The sequence below is a fragment of the Diadema antillarum genome, unplaced genomic scaffold (assembly GCF_040938485.1).
Source record: "Diadema antillarum isolate AM-2024a unplaced genomic scaffold, OU_Dant_1.0 seq00000994_RagTag, whole genome shotgun sequence".
NCBI lineage: Eukaryota > Metazoa > Echinodermata > Echinoidea > Diadematoida > Diadematidae > Diadema > Diadema antillarum.
Window position 1 is genome coordinate 78438 of NW_027271832.1, and position 20960 is coordinate 99397.

Below are 20960 nucleotides of genomic sequence, written 5' to 3' on the forward strand. Positions count from 1 at the left end.
CTTAGTATTAGTATCATTATGCCATGTAGTGATGGCGTTCAATTATTTTCACATTAATAATCTACCTTCCTGGCATATTTAAAACAAATACATTATTATCATACCTTTGTCACGGTATTCTCACATCATAGCCAACCAGTATTACTTTAGTTACTTTTTACTCATTATCTATAGATTTGATGTATTTTTTATATGTCAAATATTTATCAAAAAATTGTAAATGCATTCTGCAATATGTGGAAATAATTAACTCCAATTTCTTTCACTATCCACTGCAAGTTGAATGGACAATATGGTGCAATAATTCAATATCGTGAACGGATTGTGTTTTGGTTAGTACATGGTGCTGTTTTGCAATGTCTGTGTACATCGTACTTTACGAAATAATTAATAACAGAGAGACTCTTATAAAGCCTCATTCTACCGCCGAAAAAGATACTCATGGCGCTGTAGAACAGAGTACATTTTGTATCACGTTACAACAGATATGTATCACGTTACAAGACGGGGCCCTTGGCCCCAGGGCCCCGTCTTGTAAGGATTTGTGATTGAGTCAAATCAATCGCAACTTTACGATTGAATGCAAATCCATCTTATAAAAAAGTTATGATTGAAATTAAGACGGAGAACTGCAATCAATCAATCACAGGTTGCGATTGATTGCAGCTTTCAAGATTTGTGATTGATTGATTTGTGATTGATTGATTTCTATCACAAGTTTTATAAGGCAGGGCCCAGTAATATTAATGGAGTTCAGCTTCATCGAGACGAGTGAGTGATGTAGAGACAGGTAGTTTTGTGATCAACGAATTGGGTACTGTGCGTGTGCGTTCCCTACACACATACTCCCCAGTCTGTGGGCAAACAGCGTACGCGATCAGCCCGTTCGTTTTCAACGCATCGCGAGAGCTAGAGCTGTGCGTGCGTGCACTGCATCAACTCGTACTCATCAGGTGCTGTGTAGGACTTGAAGAACATGCATATTGCGTTGAAGTCTCTACGGATCGTACATGTCACATGCATCGCGCATCAGCTAGGCGCTAGGCATCGTAGAGTTTCATAGGACAAGTTGATTACCGGGTTCCCGATCGGTAGATGTTGGAGGGATTTTCTTTTCTTTACCGAACTGTGGTAACAGCTGTTGTAGCTTAAGTTTACAAAATGAACGACGCGACTTTCAATATAGACGGTGGATATTTAGAAGGATTGGTCAGAGGCTTCAAGGGCGGCATTTTAAAGCAGACAGACTACGTAAACCTCGTCCAGTGCGAAATTTTAGAAGGTAAGTCTACACACATACACACACCAATGCAATGCCAATGGCAATGCAGCGTTGTGTCTGTCATTGACGGTGTTGTCATGTCTCGTGACTGGCTGGCTATGTACGATGTATAGCTAAATGTATGCCTATCGATATGGTATAGACCCTATAATTGCTGGACTTTTAGTTTTAATACATTCACATTCACTGTCCATAGTCTATCTATCTGTAATGGGAATAGGCCTAGAACCACTGCAAAATACCCTTCTATGAAACTGATGTCGATGATACAGTGTTAGTAGGCCTACCGCATACTGTTACTGCGACCAGCCTCATTGTTCATACGCATACGCTATATGCGTATGGGGCTGCTGGTCGCAGTTACGCATCCATATAGGCCTACTACCAGTTGTAGAATCTAGACCGGGGGGGTTAGAGTGGGATTGCTCTAAAGTCCTAAAGACCAACCTTGGGTGGTATTCTGAAAATCTTCCTAAGTTTCTTCCTAAGTTCCTTCCTAAGTCAGAAACTTAGGAAGTGCCTAGGAAAGACAGAATTGGTATTCTGAAATTTCTTCCTAGGCACTTCTTAGGCCAAGTAAAAAAAGAAAGTAGTTTCTCGTCCGGGTTTTTTGAGCAAGGCGATGAGGGAGGTCCTTACTATTTGATATCTTACTATTTTTTCAAGGATCGTCAAAATGAAAGTAATATGTGTTTCTCGTCCGGTAATTCTGAGAAAGGTAACGAGAGAGGGCTTTACAATTTCCTATATTCAATTTATGAAATGAAACATCACTCTGGTAGCTGTGTTATGAGACCAGGTCCCAAGTGTACGTCTTGCCTGCACTCTGTGCATTTTCAAACAAATAGATATATGTGCCATACTTGAAATGAAACTTCATGCATGCAGAAATACATTTGCTTTTTCTTTCCACTACAGATGTCAAGGGAAAATGACCATCTTAATACTGGTATTTAGTGTTGTAATGGCTTTTCTGATACCAGTGTACTTGCGATTCTGATGTATTGTGCTATTAATTGAAACAGGTATAAAATATGTCTTTCAACAAATGTACGACTGAAATAAATTCCATGATATTCAAAACACTAGCTTTATTTATTGGTGTTTGTGACTTTTTGTGTCCACACAGCTGGTATGTATATCTGCAGTTCTTCACAGTACAATTGTAGCACATTCAACTGGAAACTGGCTTGTACAATTGCAGATGGATGTCAAAATGATACTGATATGGCATTCTAGCATTAAACGTTTAAAGATGTTTCTTCATGTTCTAAAAAGACATTTGATAATCACTCATTATTTGGATGATGAATGATTGTATAACAGTACACACTACAGATGATACCACTCACGGCTGTGTCCGTGAATTTACATCGTGAAGAAAAGTATCCCGCAGAAATACGAGACAAACCAGAATCCGTGGAAAAGTTATTTATTTTGTAGATACACCCATTTAATAATTCTACATTTGCTGGAAAAGCGCATTCATTTTCTCTGCAAAATAGAATGTATCGCCGTGACAGACCAGGGGATGGGGACCCTGGACAGCTACAAAACACGCACACTTTGCCGATATACGGTGCGGCACGGCCACTGCACTGGCACCAGGGCCGGGAGGTGTGGACCTCCCTGCTGGCACCGTACCTTCCGACACTGCACACACATGCACATAGTCACAATGACATGAAAATGTATACAAACTCGATACCGTACAATCCTCACAAGCATTTGTACAGTACAATTCATCCGCTTAAAATATCAGAAACGGGGAAAAATACGAACAACGCGCGAAATATGCGTGGAATAACAGCGATTGTTCGCAAAAATGTTGCCGCTATCGCGTTCACGACGTACCGAGTGCGCTGTACATCACAGCCCAGTACAGTAGGCCGGCCCGCCGCGCCGCCCATCCAACTACTGAGTACTACAGTGCAGTTCGACTGCTTTGTGGGTCATTCCTTCTTGCCGATCGGCCGAGCTCGCAGTGTGAAATGCATGCGTTATTACATACGCACTACACACAGAAGCTACAGCTGTACTACAGTCTACAGCTATTAAAGTAGAGGACGCAAGGCGTAAAAATTAGAAATGAGACGTCACGATTGGTAGGTGAATTGTCGATCTTTTTTTTTTCGGCGGCCGAAAAAATAGTAAATATCAAAAAAGTCGATGCGGCAACTGAAAATCGATGCGGGCGGGGAGCGGGCTGGGACGAGAATTATGAATTTCTTGGTATTTTCAGCGCCATTTTGAAAATAGTAAATAGTAAAAAAATCGATGCGGCGGCCAAAATCGATGCGCGCGAGGACGAGAAACTGGTTTCTTTTTTTACTTGGCCTTAATGCAAATTAGGCCATCCTTATTCCCGCCCACGTCCTTTCCTAAGCCAATACGAAATGCCGTATCATAAGGTACTAACCGATGTCTGCCAATGACAATCGCATATTACTATGACGTAGGGTCAAATATACGAGTGCGCGGCATGTCCCCTTTCTCACGCTCATTTCGCGCATCAAAGTACATGTGCGCGCAATGACTGACAAGCGCGCCTATCACGATGCTTGCAGTTTGCTATTCTTAACAACGTACTTAGGACAGGGGTGGAGCTTTCCTAAATATTTTCCTAAAATTCTTTCCTAAGTGCATTCTAGAATACCAACTTCTTCCTAAGTCAGAAATTTGCATATTCCCTCCCCCTTCCTAAGTTTCTTCCTAAGTCTACTTAGGAAGAAACTTAGGAAGATTTTCAGAATACCACTTAGGAAAAAATCCTGACTTAGGAAGAAATTTCTTCCTAGGAAGGATTTCAGAATACCACCCCACTTGTTTTTGTAGAGAACTGTCCAACACATCAACATTGTACATTTGTTGTTGTTATCATTTTTGGTGTACATGTACATTGCAACTGTCATCCTCTATTTGCTACATTGCGTGTTTAAGAATGAACTTTTCACGCATGAGACTAGCCTGACCAGACCGCTGTGCACAGCACAGCAGTCTGACATGTACTAGTGTTTAAACGTACGTAAACGACTGTCCCTTTTGACGGCAAGACCACAAAAATGTCTTTTATTTTGTTTGATTTTAACAGTTATACCACCCACCTATATCGTATGTTGCTGATGGTTGAGTTGAATTTGGTGTTTTGTTGGTATCCAAACCTTATTGTTGAATTTTTCGGAGTAGATTTTGCGATGATTCACAAAATAAACGAACAGCCACGAACGCTCAACCCGAGGTACCGTGTTAGCATTTTACGTACGCCCGTGCGTTTCGTGTGTTACGTAAAGCTTGTCGTCTTCTACCATGTATTTCCGCGCGTGCTGCTCTCATGATATGACGTCACTCCGACTACATCCGACTACCTACGTTGTAGCATAGGAGAGTGATTGCCATTCAATAACACGCAGAAGATGAGGAGTGAAGCAATACGGACGCTCACAGACCTGATTTTAAGGACGGATTTCGGTAGGTTTTTGACGTAATTAAAAAAAAATGCGCATACCGATTATTGGATGATTATCATAGATTACGGGGATTCCTTATATTTTAGTTTTCCACGATTAAAAAAGATATTCATGAAGGAGTCGCACAACCACCACTGAAAAATGACAGCGTCTGCGAAGGAGTAGACGTGCAGCTGCTGTCGCTTCGCGACAGCGCCTGCGTGTAGTTAGCATGAGACTAGACGTCTACATGCAGTGGTTTTGCATTCTTCACTGCCTGGCTGGGCTGGGGATTTGATGATGTCCAATAGTGAAAGATACTGAAAAACCCGATATTGAACAAGATCAGCAGCAAAACGATGATACATAGATTATAAATGCACATTAGAGTTACAGCATTGATCCTACTCCCAGATACTGTATGCTTGCAAGTTGTAAATCTGTCTTGAGTCAGCAATGATGTGAATAGATAATTTTTTTTTAATAGATGATTGTTCAAACAATGTTGAAGAAAAATGTGCAGTAAATTTTGTGTAAAAAATCAAGGCATATCATGATATGGCATGCCTTTAGACCTGTTCTTCTAGTGAGTTCTAGAGTCTAGACTTGTAGAAGTAGAACGAGTGAAATCTAGAACTGGATATGATGATGATGTGACCACAGCTCAGTGGCTGCTCTGATTGAGAAGTCTGTTCCATGATAGGCCACTGAGTTTCTTCTTCTTCTTCTTCTGATTAAGTCTGCCTCCTTCAATAGACTGAAGATTCTTGCAGATTGAGTTTGATGTTGACCTGGCATTTAAAAGCATGCACTGTCAATGTACAAGTTTATGTTTATAATAATTCCCTTATCTTCCTGCAATCTAATTATCTTTAGATTTATAGATGCATTGCTTTTTTGCATGCATTCCAATTGCACATTACAATTGCTTTGCAAGAGCGCACCCTTCCATTGACCCTCATGTCCATTGTTAAAAGTAATCCCAGGGTATTATTAATGCACTGAAGTCACGAGTTAAAATGTCATGTACTGTCTGTATGTGTGTGTGTCATTGTGTGTGCCCTCTTGTTCTCAGGTAACTCAACACCAAGTAGAAACTGCATCAATATGATGTACATGGAGAACAGTATACATTGTAATCTGATGGGCATACATGCTAACAGTAATCAGTCATAAGTACACTACAGGGTACAGTTGTACACAAATTGTACACATATTTACATTACAAACAATACATTTTTCTCTCTCAGGTAAAGTGGCAAAGCTGTACAAGTATAATGTGGGCAGCAAAAACAGTTTTGTGAGTGTAATGAGTAAGGCATGGGATATGACTTGAGTTGAGATTCACAGGAAATGTTGCTTATCATATCAGTCACTTCCAATTTCTATGCTTGCTGTTGTGTGCAGTGTGTGCCAACAGGTGAGGCAAGCAAGTACAATACCATCAGACTGTTCATCTCCATGGAGAGTCATACAGGAAGTTGACAAGGAACTTGTTGGTAGTTTTGTTTTGAGTTTGGCAGCCACAGGTTTAGTTATGAATGAGATGTAGACATTGTACATTTTAAAAGTACAGCTGTACAGCACTGTACAACTGTACATGTGAGCAGGAATGGGAATAGTACAAATGATGTACATTTTATGTACTTAATCATCCAAGGTACATGTATAACAAGTTATAACCGTATCTGGTGTATCATTCATAAGTTACCTTTGTAACTTTTGTATAATGTACAGGCGTGTACATTGTAAGTAATGAGTTTTTGACACTGTACACCTGTATATCCATTAATAGTTCATTTTGAACTTGCTTAGTCTCTCTATCACTTATATTTATAACAGTGCAACTATGGTTATGTTTTTATCTTTTACTGTAGTATCCCATATTTTTTTTTCCAACCTTTGTTACATTACATTACTTAGTCCTTTTAAACAATTTTTTTTTTTAGTGTTATCAGTGCATCAATTCGACCAATGAACTAAACAAAATTAAAGTTCATTTACTACCACATAAAGAATTCATGTTTGTATGCTATTGACTCGAATATGAACATCTTAAATGTAGTATAAGAAAGAAAGTAATTTGCCCGGACTGGTACATTGTAGGTACACATATCCATGTACAACTTGTTGAAGTGACCACATTTGCATTTGGATTACCAAGGAAGCATTTGAAATGCTCATAAAATGAGTTATTGTAGCTACCACTTGTACTCTCTTCCAAAGAATAGGCAGTGAGAATAAAGTGTCTTTGGAGCAAAACTGCTGCCAGAGAACTTGAACATGGTACCTTATGCAGGGCTCGACACTAATGGTGGCCTGGTGGCCCGGGGCCACCAAAAATGAAAGTCGGGCCACCAAATTTTTAAAAAGGGCAAATTTGGTGGCCCGCCTCGGGCCACCAACATTTTTTGAAAAGTATGTCAATAAATTCGTAACTTTTTGCGCCGGAAATTAGCAGTTAAATTTGTTTAAAGGATGGATCAAAAGGACTGAATGAGTGCCTGAGAGTGAGTGTTGCAAGTTTGTTGAAGTTTATTTATGAGTAGATATGTCCAACTTCTAATTCTTACTATCATAAAACTTAAATATTTGACTCATTAAAACAAAGGACTTTTCGTGTTTTTTATTGTTTTTTCGGGACACCAAATTTTTCTCTCGGGCCACCAAATTTTTCTCTCGGGCCACCAAAAATTTGAAATTTAGGATTTTGGTGGCCCCGGGCCACCAAACAAAAAAGTTAGTGTCAAGCCATGCCTTATGATTGATAGTTGGTGTTGTTACGCATTTGGTATGAATTTATGAAGCTAAACAAATGTTGGACAGTGCTAGTATCAAAGCACAATGGAGATTATTTTCATTATGTTACGAAAATGACTTCTTTTCTAATGTTGTGATCTTTCTCCAGATTTGAAGCTTCACCTACAAAGCACAGACTATGGCAACTTCCTGCAGAACGAGCCATCACCTCTCACTGTCTCTGTCATCGACGACAAGCTCAAGGAAAAACTTGTGACAGAATTCCAGCATCTCAGAAACCATGCAGTGGATCCCATGTCCAAATTCATGGACTTTGTCACGTAAGCTACGTGTACAATTGTAGATGCTTTCCTTCTGTTGGAAATCATGTACATTGCAGGAGCATAGTCACTTACATTAGAAAACAAAATATTTTTTTTTTTTTTTTTTCCCTTCCACAGGGTGTTTTATTCATACACATATTCAGAAAGTCACATTTACAAATAATTTTTTAAATACAAAACATCGACAAAGAGTGGCCTACTGCACTTGTACATATAACATATAACTTATATCATTTTTTTTATTTTATTGGCAGAAATAACCCTGAAAACACTATGAATATCATGCAATTTTAATATTCAAAAGCACTTAATAAATAAAGCCCATTTCTTCACAAAAGTTTTTTCTCTACTATTCATTTGACTTATACATTTTTCCATCTCAAAATAACATTTTATCTCAGATATTATATGTTCGAATGACGGAACGGTCTTTTTTAATTTCGCTGAAAAAATTTCTCTTCTTATAACAATCATCATACAGTTTAATGCACTGTTGTTGAGACCATATAATCCGAATAACTTGTGTTGGTTTGTAAATACAATTTGTTTATCTATCTTCAAAAGTAACCATCGCTCAAACTTATTCCATATATTATTTGAATAAGGACATGAACAGAATATATGCATTATGGTTTCCTCACTGTCATTACAAAACGTACACTTTTTATCTGTTACAAAACCAAATTTTAAAAGAGCATCTTTCATATATAATATTCTATTGAGAATCTTAAATTGAAACCACCTCATATTAATATCAATAGTTGATTCAAAAGGAATTAAACAGTATAAAGACCATGTTTCATCATCAAGATCCAACATGCTACTCCACTTAACAAAACTGTTACAATGTTTTGACGTGTGTCTTAACAACGTTTGATAAATATCAGAACAACCTTTCTTATGTTTCAGTATTACATTTAAACCATGAGGAATAAAAGGGTCTGCTATTTTCGACATGCGGTTTTTTGCAAATGATTGGATAGAATTACACAGTCCACCGTGCTGAAGAAAGTTAGTTTGTATATCAAACTTCCTCTGAAATTCAAAATATGAAAGAAATTTTCCATCATTATCTAACAAATCATTTATAAAACGTACACCTTTTTCACACCAAGACTTAAAATATACAGTGTTATTATTCATTTTAATCAAAGGATTATTCCAAAGAGGCTGGCTTGCCCAATTATCATTTGTATTGATTTGTAGAAATTCTGAAAAAGCCAGAAGTACCTCTTTCCAAAAATCATTAGACATTACATTGGCAAGTTTTTTGTAGTACAGTGACCCCATAAATAAATGAAACGATACTGGTTGGGGCAAGAAAGAACGGAACATGTGGAACGTATAATTTTCAGTCTGCGGATCACAAATAAACCTTCTGATCCAGGATATTTTAAGAGATTTAGCATGCATAAAAATATCAATCATTTTAGTACCACCATGACAATATAGCTGGCACATTTGATTTCTATTTATTTTATCAGGTTTATTTTCCCATATAAACGAATAAAAACAACGATTTATATCTGTCAATGTTTTAAAATTTGGTTCAGGAAGTGATAACAACAAATAATTTAATTTTGACATCAATAATGATTTAACTACAGTAATTCTTCCTAAAACAGTAAGTGATCGTTTAGACCAGGAGGTCATTGTGTTTGTAATATCTTTCATTTTTTCACAATAATTTTGTTCAACCATTTCATATAATTTAACTGAAAATTCTATTCCCAGGTACCTAAAGTACCTACCCTGAAAAATCCAGTCAAAATTACAATCTTCCAATAATTTAATTCTACAATTCCGATTCTTTCCTATCCATATTATTTTAGTCTTTCTGGGGTTAATTCTTAAATTCGATATGTTAGCAAAAGTATCAAAAATCTCAAAAGCATCTTTTAGATCTTGATCTGATCCGTTAAGTGTTAAAAGTGTATCATCTGCGTATTGTAATACTTTAAAATTTTTTTCATTAATTTGCAACCCAACCACAGAATTTGTGTGCCTAATCATAATTCCAAGAATTTCACTGACCAACAGAAAAAGGTAGGGTGACAAGGGATCTCCTTGTCGACAGCCCTGTTCTATTTTGAATCTATCTGTAAAATAACCGTTCACTAAAACACTGGAAGTAGCATTGTTGTAAAACAACTGAACCCATTTTTTCATAGATTGGCCAAAGTTAAAAAAATCTAAAACTTTAAAAAGAAACTTATGAGACACAGAATCAAAAGCCTTTTCGAAGTCAATTAAAAGTAACAAACCTGGTATATCATGTAACTCTGTATATAAAAGTATATCATACAGTAAACGAATATTTTCACCAATGTATCGACCTTCCAAAAATCCGGTTTGATTTCCATGTATCAAATATGATAAAAATGTCTTAAATCTGTTTGCTATACAACCAGATGCCAGTTTATATATTACATTCAATAAAGAAATTGGACGCCAATTCTTTAGAAACTGTCGGGGTTGATTTACTTTTGGAATTAATGTGATTACTCCCATTTTTTGTGCTCCCGACATTTGTCCTGAAAAATAAGCATAATTTAAGGAATTTAACAAAAAAGATTTTATTTCCTTCCAAAAAACACGATAAAACTCCACGGTAAAACCGTCTAATCCGGGAGATTTATTACATTTCATATTTTTTAACACAGAGTATACCTCTTCTTCATTTAAGGGACCTTCTAATGATAACGACATTTGTTGTGATAGTTTTGGTATGTCAGAAGATGACAATAATAAGTCTAAATCTACATCTGTGGTTTCTTTTTCTTCATACAAACTGGAATAAAACTTAAACACTTCTTTCTGTATATCGCACTGATTCATAATAATATCATTTTCACAAAAAAGCTGACGAATTTGTCTATTAACATTATTCTGTTTTTCCAAGGTTAAGAAATACTTTGAGGGCTTCTCTCCTAATTCCATCCACTTAATCCTGCTTCTCATTGCGATTCTTTCATTTTCTTTTGAGCGTAATATTTCAAATTCTTCTTTCTGTTTATTTATTTCATCTAATATTTCGCTTTTATCATTACACAGTAATAATTTTTCTTCTAAATTTTCTATATTTTTCTCCAATTCCTTTTCTCTATCAATATTTTGCTTTTTAATATAAGAAGCGTAAGAAATAGTTTCCCCACGTATTATCATCATTAAAGTTTCAAAAAATAACTGATCATTAACAGTCAGCTGACATTCACCAATTACGTTGTCACTGTGATCAAACTGGACATTTCCCTTTGCATAAAATATAATTGTATCTTTTATAATTTGTTTAATTTTCTGAACATATATTTCATCTTTCAATAAAATATTATTAAATTTCCAAAACCCTGGTCCCCGTTTAAACTCATTAAGATTTAAACTAAGAGAAACTTTAGCATGGTCAGTACGGTAACCTGAAGAAATATCAGTGTTACAAACTAAAGAGAGCAATTCGGAGGATATCAAAAAGAAGTCTAATCTACTTTGTTTAAAGGGATTTTGTTGCCGCCACGTATAACATCTTTCATCCGGATTACATATTCTCCATGGATCACATAAACTTAAATCATTTTTCATTGTGTCTAATTGTTTTTTGGCCCTAGGGTTATTTACATGTACATAATTATATGTATCGAGGGTTGTATCCTGAACTAAGTTCCAATCACCACAAAGGATAGTATGTGGGTTTTCGAATTCTAATATAATCTTTTGAAGGTCAACAAAAAAATCAGGTTTATCAGTATTCGGACCATATAAAGATATAAATGTCAGATTATATTCATATAATTTCAAATCTAATATCACAAAGTTTCCTGTTTTATCTATCATAACTCTATTAACTTTTACTGGGATTGTGTCTTTAAATAATATGGCGACACCTCTTGAGATTGAGGTATTACATGAAAGAAAACATTCACCTTTCCATTCCTTACGGATTTCTGCCTCAGTGCTCGGTATAAAATGAGTGTCTTGAATACAACAAACATCATACTTTTTTGACTTCAGATAAGACAAAACATCTTGCCTTTTTTGGCTATTCGCTAGGCCACGACAATTCATCGAAATAAATTTTACATTATCCTGCATTAGGTAAATATACCTTCAGAAAACGTGCAAAAGGACAACCTGTGGAAGTAGTTTTCAAATGAATTACACACAATAGACTACAAAAGACAAATAGCAAAACACACACGGGAGAGGGCGTGCTAACCAAAACTCGGTTGCTTACCCGAAGAGTCTCAAGCGACCCCTCAACAACAATTAAAGATAAAATAAACCCAAAACCCCAAAAGAAGCTCCATGGGAACACCTACCCCCAGAGTACTTAGAAAAAATGTTTGCAAACCGAGATGCCACGAAATGGTGGCACCTCTGCGTGAAACAATTAAAATTAGCATGTACACACTGCTTTCAAATACTAGTACACCCCTGTAGCCCGCGTATGCCTCGTACCAACGTATTCGTGTCTGTCATGTATCTCGGGTCGAGGGAACCCTGAAAATACTTCAAACAAAACTACCATATAATGTCATAAACATGTATATATTATGCATACATGTATGTATAGACATATAATGTATAATAACACATCCATATCCATACACACACATGCACATACATGTATGATATACACTTTTGCAACCCAGTCATGAATAAACCAACCTGTGTGAGCATTCACAGGTGTTGAAAACCAACCTATCCCTTTCCGCCATGCAAAAACATAGCCCCATATTCAAAAGGAAAACATGTGGAATATCTGCCTATTCATTTGCACGTTCATGCATGTCAAAAAACATCACCCTTGGTAAACACGAACAATTCTCTGTTCAATGTCACTGCATATCAGCAAAGCAAACTGAAACTAACTCTTAAAGGGATTATACAGTTCTGGTTGAGACCCAATTTCAGGTTTCCAACATTTTTTGGTGAGATAATGAGAAACCTCCTATGAAATATGAAAAAGCATGTAATTCCATGAGAAATTCAACGTCTATCCGAAGAAAACCGGCCCCGAAACGCCCGAGACATCCAAAACAGAGCGATTCCAATAAAGTGTGGGACCCACATTTTATTACGATTGCTGTGTTTCACTCTGCTTTTGGATGCCCCAGCCATTCCAAACCCGATCCCCACCGAACAAACCCCGAATTCCTCCTAAAATGGTACGCTCTGTACTATGTCCCAAGAGTCTTCCTGGTATCTCACAAAAAGCCAAAAGCCCAATTTTCAACTCCACCAACACTGTACTATCCCTTTAACATAATATTAGAATCACTATTAACTTTAGCATCCATATTGTCTTGATTACACTGACCCCAAGTGATATCCACCCATAAAAGAAATACCAACCTCTGCGTGACACAATTGCAATTAGCATGTATCATCCCTTCACAGTACACTTGTATAACCGGTGTCATGCACAAACCGAGACGCAGAAAACAAAATATGATAACACTGAAGTAAGAAGTGGAGAATGAAAGGAGTATGATATCAGATGTTGACTGTATTGTTCATCAATCTACTGATGTACATACAGTGTACAAGTATTTCGAGCTCAAGCTGACTGAAATGCAAGTATCACAATCCAACGTTAGATAGAAAGAATTATATTTAGAAATGAGTAATACAGACAACATTAGGTAATCCATCTGTTTTGCTGTGGATCCTTGTAAAGTTCAACACTTGAAAACTTTTCCCTGTGTACAATGTACAGTTGTACACACTTCAAATCCTGTACATAGTGCTAATACTGAAAGTGGCAGTTAATGAGGTATGAGATGTGATGTTCACTTTTCAAGTTTGTTAATTCTGGCAGAATCTACATGTAGTCAGTGCCAGTCATTGTCAAATATTAAAATGTCAGTTTGTGAGACGACTTGTAGGAAATGGAAAACATGTATCAGATGTTGTAATGATGTTCCAATGTACACTGTATCTCGACTCTTATTCCCTTATTGAGTTTTCTTCTGTAAACAGACAAAATACTTTGTTCAGTTGATGGATTATTTATGGGGAGGGGGCAGGGGGGTCATCATGTTTGTGAGCCTAATTATACATGTAATGCTTACATAAAATTGCAATTTGATTCAAACACATATTAGTCCAAAATACAATGACATCGGTTAAACCCATGTTGTGACATGTAGGGTACATTTACTTTGGGACTTGGGGTGTATTTAAGGACACTGCATTTCATCCCGTGTTGTTTGCCAGGTATATCTTGCTGTTCAAGAGAAGTACAGCTTCTGACTAAAACATATGATTCGTTTTTTACGTTCAAATCCACAGGTACAGCTACATGATTGACAACATCATCCTGCTGATCACAGGGACACTCCACCATCGCTCCATCTCAGAACTCATCCCCAAGTGTCATCCTCTAGGCAGCTTTGAGCAGATGGAGGCGGTCAACGTTGCCCAGACCCCAGCTGACCTCTACAATGCCATCATCGTGGACACTCCACTTGGTCAGTGTGACTTTAAAAGTCTTACCACAGCACATGCGTTTGCACTCCATGGATGCAGGGTTTCTAGAAAATTGTAACATTGTTTTTAGATACAGCTGTATACTAAATTCATACTCAGTAGCTGCCAGATGGATGATTACATGTTGCTTGCTAATTTAAGAATGAAAACTTTACTTCTAAGAAAATATGAAAAATGTGTGTTTGACAATATTAACAGAAAAAGATAGGAGATCACCTACTGATATTTGTGATCTAAAAAATAACTCAAATCCAACTCTAGTGTAGGTTAATTGGTAAAGTGGTAAGTTGAGAAAACAGTCTACATTTTGTGTAAAATAGTGATGGAGAAAAAAAAAAAGATCAGCCACAGGCTTTGCACAAGAAAGAATGACCAGTGTGGATATTCAAAATTAGAGCTTTATACCCAATTATATTATCAGTCTTATTATAAAATAGTGTTCTATTTCTTTTATTCTCTGCTTTCTGGACTGTGTAGGATATTTCAGTTTGGGAATATCAAAACTTCTCTCACAAAGCATTCTTCTCATCTGAGAATTTTCTGCTCATATTATGGTATTTGATTTTTTTTGTCATCTATTTGTGACATGAAAAAGAGTTCTAAGCAATACAGCATTTTTGTCTCCCAATAGTCTACAGAATATTAAATCGTAAACCGACATGGGATGGAGCATTAATGCACATTTGATAGCTATCATTGCACTCCAAGAAATAGGCCATGGCATTATGCATGCAAATTATCATTGTAGTCATTGGTTGCAGTACAACATTCCATGAAGTAGATATACATTTGTATATTTGCTGCAGTAATCATTCTGTATTGAGATGGCTGTGAACACCATGTTACAAAATATAACTACATGTAAATATGTCATTAGTCTATGTTGAACAGGATAAAGTATAGACACCTGCTCGAAAGAGAAGATATGAATACATTATGTATTTGCCTTGTTAATGATTTCTCATCTTCTCTATCATTCCTGCAGCTCCTTTCTTCCAAGACTGCATCTCAGAACAGGATCTAGATGAGATGAACACTGAGATCATTCGAAACACCCTCTACAAGGCCTACCTGGAAGCCTTCTACAAGATGTGCAAGGACATCGGAGGTGCCACAGCAGACTCCATGTGCACCATTCTTGGAGTGAGTCTCCTTGTTTGGAGTAAAATTGTGATTTAAAGGCATAGTATACCATTTGCTGATGTAACAAAAACCCAGCATTAATGCTTTGAAATAGTTCTAAAATGTGAGTTAGGATAGAAATTACCACTGTAAAAATTTGAATCGGTAAAGTCAATGTTAAGTATTATACAAAATGTGAACAATAGTTTAATAATAATAATGTTTCCAGACTAAACCGTCTACAGTTAAGGTTTACTGACAAAAATACAGATACAGTGTATCTCCTTATATTTTAGGCTTTATTACGAAAATTTTATATGGTAGGACGTTTTGTGGTACAACAGACCTACACATACAGCGTATGCATAATGCATTAAATGTCACATCTTGAAAATTTTTTAAATCACTGTTCCCAGAGGTAAACAGAACCTTTAATTACCTTGAGACATATTAGCCCTCATCAGGTATGATGGCAAACACTTCCTAGAAGTAACTTCATTCATGTTTGGGGTTTGAGTATGCAAACATGTTAGAATACAATATTCATTAGGGGAATAACTGTTCTTTATTTTGACCTACTTGGAACAAAAAACAGATCAGAAAAACAGATGAAAACTTTACAATAAACTGGTAGATTATTGATGATGAATAGGGAGCAAAGATTGAAGAAACCAGATGATGCACAAAAAGGATGGAAAATGTTACTGCTCAGCTCAAAACCCCCAAAAGTAGGCTAAAATGAATTTCTACTTTCTACATAGTTAAGAAGAGTAGTAAAAAAAAAAATTCTAAGCTTTAAAATGATTATTACTTGTTGAAATCGGCCCAGCCTAACCCATTCCAAAAGTGATTGAAATGAGAGTTTGGCGGTGCAGTTCTGTCGAAATGGAAGAAAAGAGGATTTAGAATTAGAGTCACTTGGGTGTGCTGTGCAGAAATATGAAAGAAGATATATTCTATTTCCCAGTGAAAGTAGCGCTTGTTCAAATAAATATGGTTCTGAAAAACTGCTATTATTTCCATTTCTGTTTGGTTTAACGAAGACACCAAATTGTGACAATATGTAGAGAAAAGATTACTATTCCAGGTAAGACAAACTTTTAAAAATTTGAGTCATTTACCAAATGAGATGTTTTTGTCCATTGTAGAGAATCAGAATCACAGCTTTTTGTGGGTTTTATGCTGGGTGGTCACAAATGATTCAGGTGATGAATGGACAGCATTGATTAAAATTCATCGTTCTTGCACCACTGCAGTGAGGTAAAAAATTGACGTGTGTGTTTTTGAGAAGCTTTTCTGCAATAATCTTTGTTGTGAATGTCTTGCTGAAACTGCATGAAAATAACTCCCTCTTTACATGCAAAAATTAATGGGATACATATACAGCCCCCATACTGCATTGTACTGCTATGCTTTTGAAGTGCAATATTATGGCTCCTGGGCCGAGTATGAGACCACACAAATAGGGAATGGTAGGGGATTGAACCCCTTAAGAAGGCCATGCGATGTATGCAAGAAGTCCACCTCCTTCCACCCACTGAATGTGACACCTGCATTCGTAAAGATAATGGAACATGTCCCAATGCCTTCTGCAGCCATGGTGAGACATGCAGGGCATCTAGTGTAATGGGTTGTTTGGAGTTGTTTGCCTAGTTTTGGGTGGTCTTGTTGAAACAAATAAAAAAGAAAATTAACAGCTGAATAAAGAAAAAAAATCTATGATCATGGAATTGTCAGTTTATCAAGATTGCTTTTGTATCTGAACTATTTTTAGCCATGCCTTGAATTGTTCAACATATACAAGTTTCGATAAAGAGTGAGATATGCTCAGTCACTGTTGTTACTGAAATGTGATCCTTTACTTTCATCCATTTGTGCCACCTACTACCAGTTTGAAGCCGACAGGAGGGCCTTCATCATCACCATCAACTCGTTTGGGACAGAACTGACCAGAGAGGACCGGTCCAAGCTGTACCCCCGCTGTGGTATGCTCTACCCTGATGGTCTGGCTGCCCTTGCCAAGTGTGATGACTATGACCAAGTCAGGGCTGTCGCCCACAACTATGCTGTAAGACATTCTTTATCCCACACCATTTCCTTGTTTAACCTAGTTTAAGTTGTTTCATTTACAACTAGTGTATTCCACAGGGTGTCCCCTGTCTCTCCGTGTTGAAAAGTAGGTTAGATAGTGAAGCAAGAGAAGGATACCAGGTACCACACTGTCCATATATTTTGATGGTAATCATCCAAGCAAGGGAACTAAGCTGTACAGGAGCTTGGGCAACAAGATGTACTGATAGATGGTTACCTGCACCGAAGTTAGGTCAACCAGATTATTTTATTTGGGTTTTCTTAGATTTTTGGCAATCATTTCTAATTTCATTGCTTGTTTGTGTGTTTGTTTGTTTGTTTGTTGGGGAATATGTGATTGGGCAGATTGAGTGAGAAGTGCAATAATTTTATTTCATTGATTTGATTGTAAATTTGTTTCTCATGTTTTCTTCTTAAAAAAAAAAAAAAAGACTTATTGGCGTCATAAGGTGATGATAGTAGTTTGGTCAGGACAGACTTGTAGCTATGTCTCTGTGAGATTAACATTTGTACAAACGTTTTCTTTTTTTAGGAGAGAATATGGTCTCTCTTGTAAGTCTGTGGTTGATTTTTCCTTCCTTAGGATGATAAATGCAGAAGTACTCCAAAGCAGTCCATGACACCATACATGTTGAAATATTGTTATAAGTGGAACATAGCATATAACTTCCAGATATATTGAAATAGGAATAAAAAAGAAAAGAGGCTGTAGAAAATCTCTAGCCTTATGCCAAGAGCAGTGCCAAAAAAATCCTTATCGTCTGCCTGCTACTAACTGATACTACATCCATGGTTTGTATTTCCACAGGAGTACAAGGTGCTGTTTGAAGGCTCAGGAACCAATCCAGGCGAGAAGACCTTGGAGGACAAGTTCTTTGAACATGAGGCAAGGACACCACAGATGCTCTTTGTTTAGAATAAAAATAGAAATGTCTTCCCTTCCCAGGGAGCCAAGGAATTAGTTTCTGTATTATTTCATTTTATTTTGGAACTTGTGATTCTCAGGAACAGACATGACATTGTCGTCCTATTCAATGTGAAAAGTTTTTTACCTGTCGACATGCTCTTTAGCATTGTATTAAATATTGCCATGTGTTAATTCATTCCTTCATTTCATATAATAGTTCATCACAAATATTGTGGTCACATAATTTCATCAACTATCTGTCTGAAGCATGTCGGCATTTTGCATGTGTAATGCCATAAGAGTAAATATAGATTATCATTATAGCATTCATAGAAGTTCCTGGAGTTTTTTGGGACTTCAATAGGTTTGTTTCAGTTGTGTATAAAGAGTTCTGACGCAATGCTGAGACTTTACGTTAATCCGTTGACTTTACCCACTTCCATTGGTCAGATGAAGTTTTAGCAGGTGGACCAAATTTTCACATACTCTAAAGCAAGATATTTTCACTGCATGAAAATTTTTGCCAATTGGAGCCAACAGCCTTTTTGCTGCATGAAATTTGCGCAAATTGCCACTGGCATTCAGTGCATATAGTGCAGACAAGAACTTTCTCATGCATTTAGTTATGCGAATCTTGACATTCACAAAATTAAAATGTATGCGAACATTTCTGGTTTTACAGTAGATGAAATCATTCATGTGGTCATTGGCTACATGATATAAGTACCCAAGAGCTTGCTTGAATTATTAGGAGAATAGATGTGTAATGTGGATGCTAGGACTGCCATATGCCTGGTATGTATCTTTATAAATACATTGATAACTCCCTATGTCATTATTTGTGCTTTGTTAATTTGATGTTGTTATTTTGGGGTGGGGTTGGTGATATTGGTAGCTGCCATCACATGGTATTCTATGACAGATGAAGATTGTATGTGAGGTTTTGACTCTTACAACTTTTCTCCCCTTTGACAACAGGTCAGATTAAACCTCAACGCGTTCCTCCAGCAATTCCACTTCGGCGTCTTCTATGCATACGTCAAACTCAAGGAGCAGGAGTGCCGTAACATTGTCTGGATCGCCGAGTGCGTAGCTCAGAGGCAGCGTGGGAAGATAGACAACTACATTCCAATCATGTAAATTAATGTATGATAGTAAGAGTACATACAGCAAGCAATCAATCTTTGCTCTGCTTTTATCATTGATTTGACAAAGGTGAGATTTAGGGGTGGGGTTTGTCTGGGCAGGAAGGACATGCAAAATGAAATCTCTCGGTGTCCGTATACTGCTTTTGGACAAGTGAAGTCACGTACGTTTTTGACACAGGCATAACCATGTTAATGACCCAACTCATTTTATGTGGTGGACTAGACATGGAAAATGTTTGAATGTCATCGTTTATTTTTCTCTTCAAGTTGTGACAGTAATCATGTGCAACCTGCACAGCGTGGTATTGTTATGTGATGAAGTGACAAGCTTGATGGACGGATTGATCTTGACATCGAAGCATTCTCCCATGTCCGCTTTGTCAAGTTTATCTGTTCAAAGGCCCCACCTCTGGCCATGTGCAATTGGATTAATTGCTTGCTGCTAACAGCCAAATGTTTATTAGGAACTGTTCATGGAGTTATGTTGGCAGAGCGTATACTTATATATTGTTAGAGTGGTATACATTATGCATGCTATAATATATATCAAGTTTGTTCCTAGTATGTGGATGGTGCGAGATATTGAATAAGCCCAAAAAAGATATAGGTGCCACAAGTGATGTGAAAAGATCATTGGTGGTGTCTGTCTGTAACAGCATTCCTGTGTATGCATTGAGTGTAGATGGCATTGCAGTCAATCTTTCTGTTTAATCCTTCACAACATTTATGTGGTTTAGTTTTCTAGACCCTTGAGTTTGGTCGCCATGAAACATTTGTGTCATTGTATACTAACATACCTCCTCTGGTTGCTGGGACACTAAGCAACATTGTTGCTGTAAATTTACAAATTGCATTGCCCTGTTTTGGTCGGCTTATTCCTTGTTTTTTTTTAAAGATTTTTTTTCTCCATTTTCTGCTTTGTATCAATCCCCTGCAGAAGCAAAGCATTTTGAGTATTCCCACGTGAGTCATAATATAGGTTTGTTTTTCATAAGTTTCATATTTATGGTATTGCTGGTATTGTCTCATAAACGTGTGAAAGCTGTAATTCCTCAGATATGTTTCTTGACCCAACTTCTGATTAGCATCGCCTCCATTTTGTGTTGTTAGATTTATCAAATGAGAATGCTTATAATCCATGTATTGTGTAAATTCAAGTAGGCATTTATTACCCCCTACATGTTACGTCTATTACATGGCTTCCCATGTGCAATTTAACTGTTTATATCTTATGTGTTCTATCAATCTAGAACCTCAACATCGTGTTGAATGAATTTTTTTGCCAGTTTACCAGTTTGTCACGTAAGCAAAAGTATGATGTGCTGTGACTTCAGAAACTTGTGGCTCTAAGCCACAGGACCTTAAAAATCATGGGTAGGCAAGTGATAAAACATC

At 37.0% G+C, this 20960-nt stretch overlaps 1 protein-coding gene across 1 annotated transcript; it reads left to right on the plus strand.

Moving 5' to 3' along the window:
• Positions 1-1093: 1093 nt before the first annotated feature.
• Positions 1094-20960, plus strand: LOC139742297 (V-type proton ATPase subunit d 1-like). The gene is made up of 7 exons (XM_071652875.1): positions 1094-1282; positions 7637-7808; positions 14100-14278; positions 15283-15440; positions 17311-17487; positions 18319-18396; positions 19396-20960. Exons 1-7 carry the CDS (start codon positions 1162-1164, stop codon positions 19555-19557), a joined length of 1047 nt encoding a protein of 348 aa, XP_071508976.1. The 5' UTR covers positions 1094-1161; the 3' UTR covers positions 19558-20960.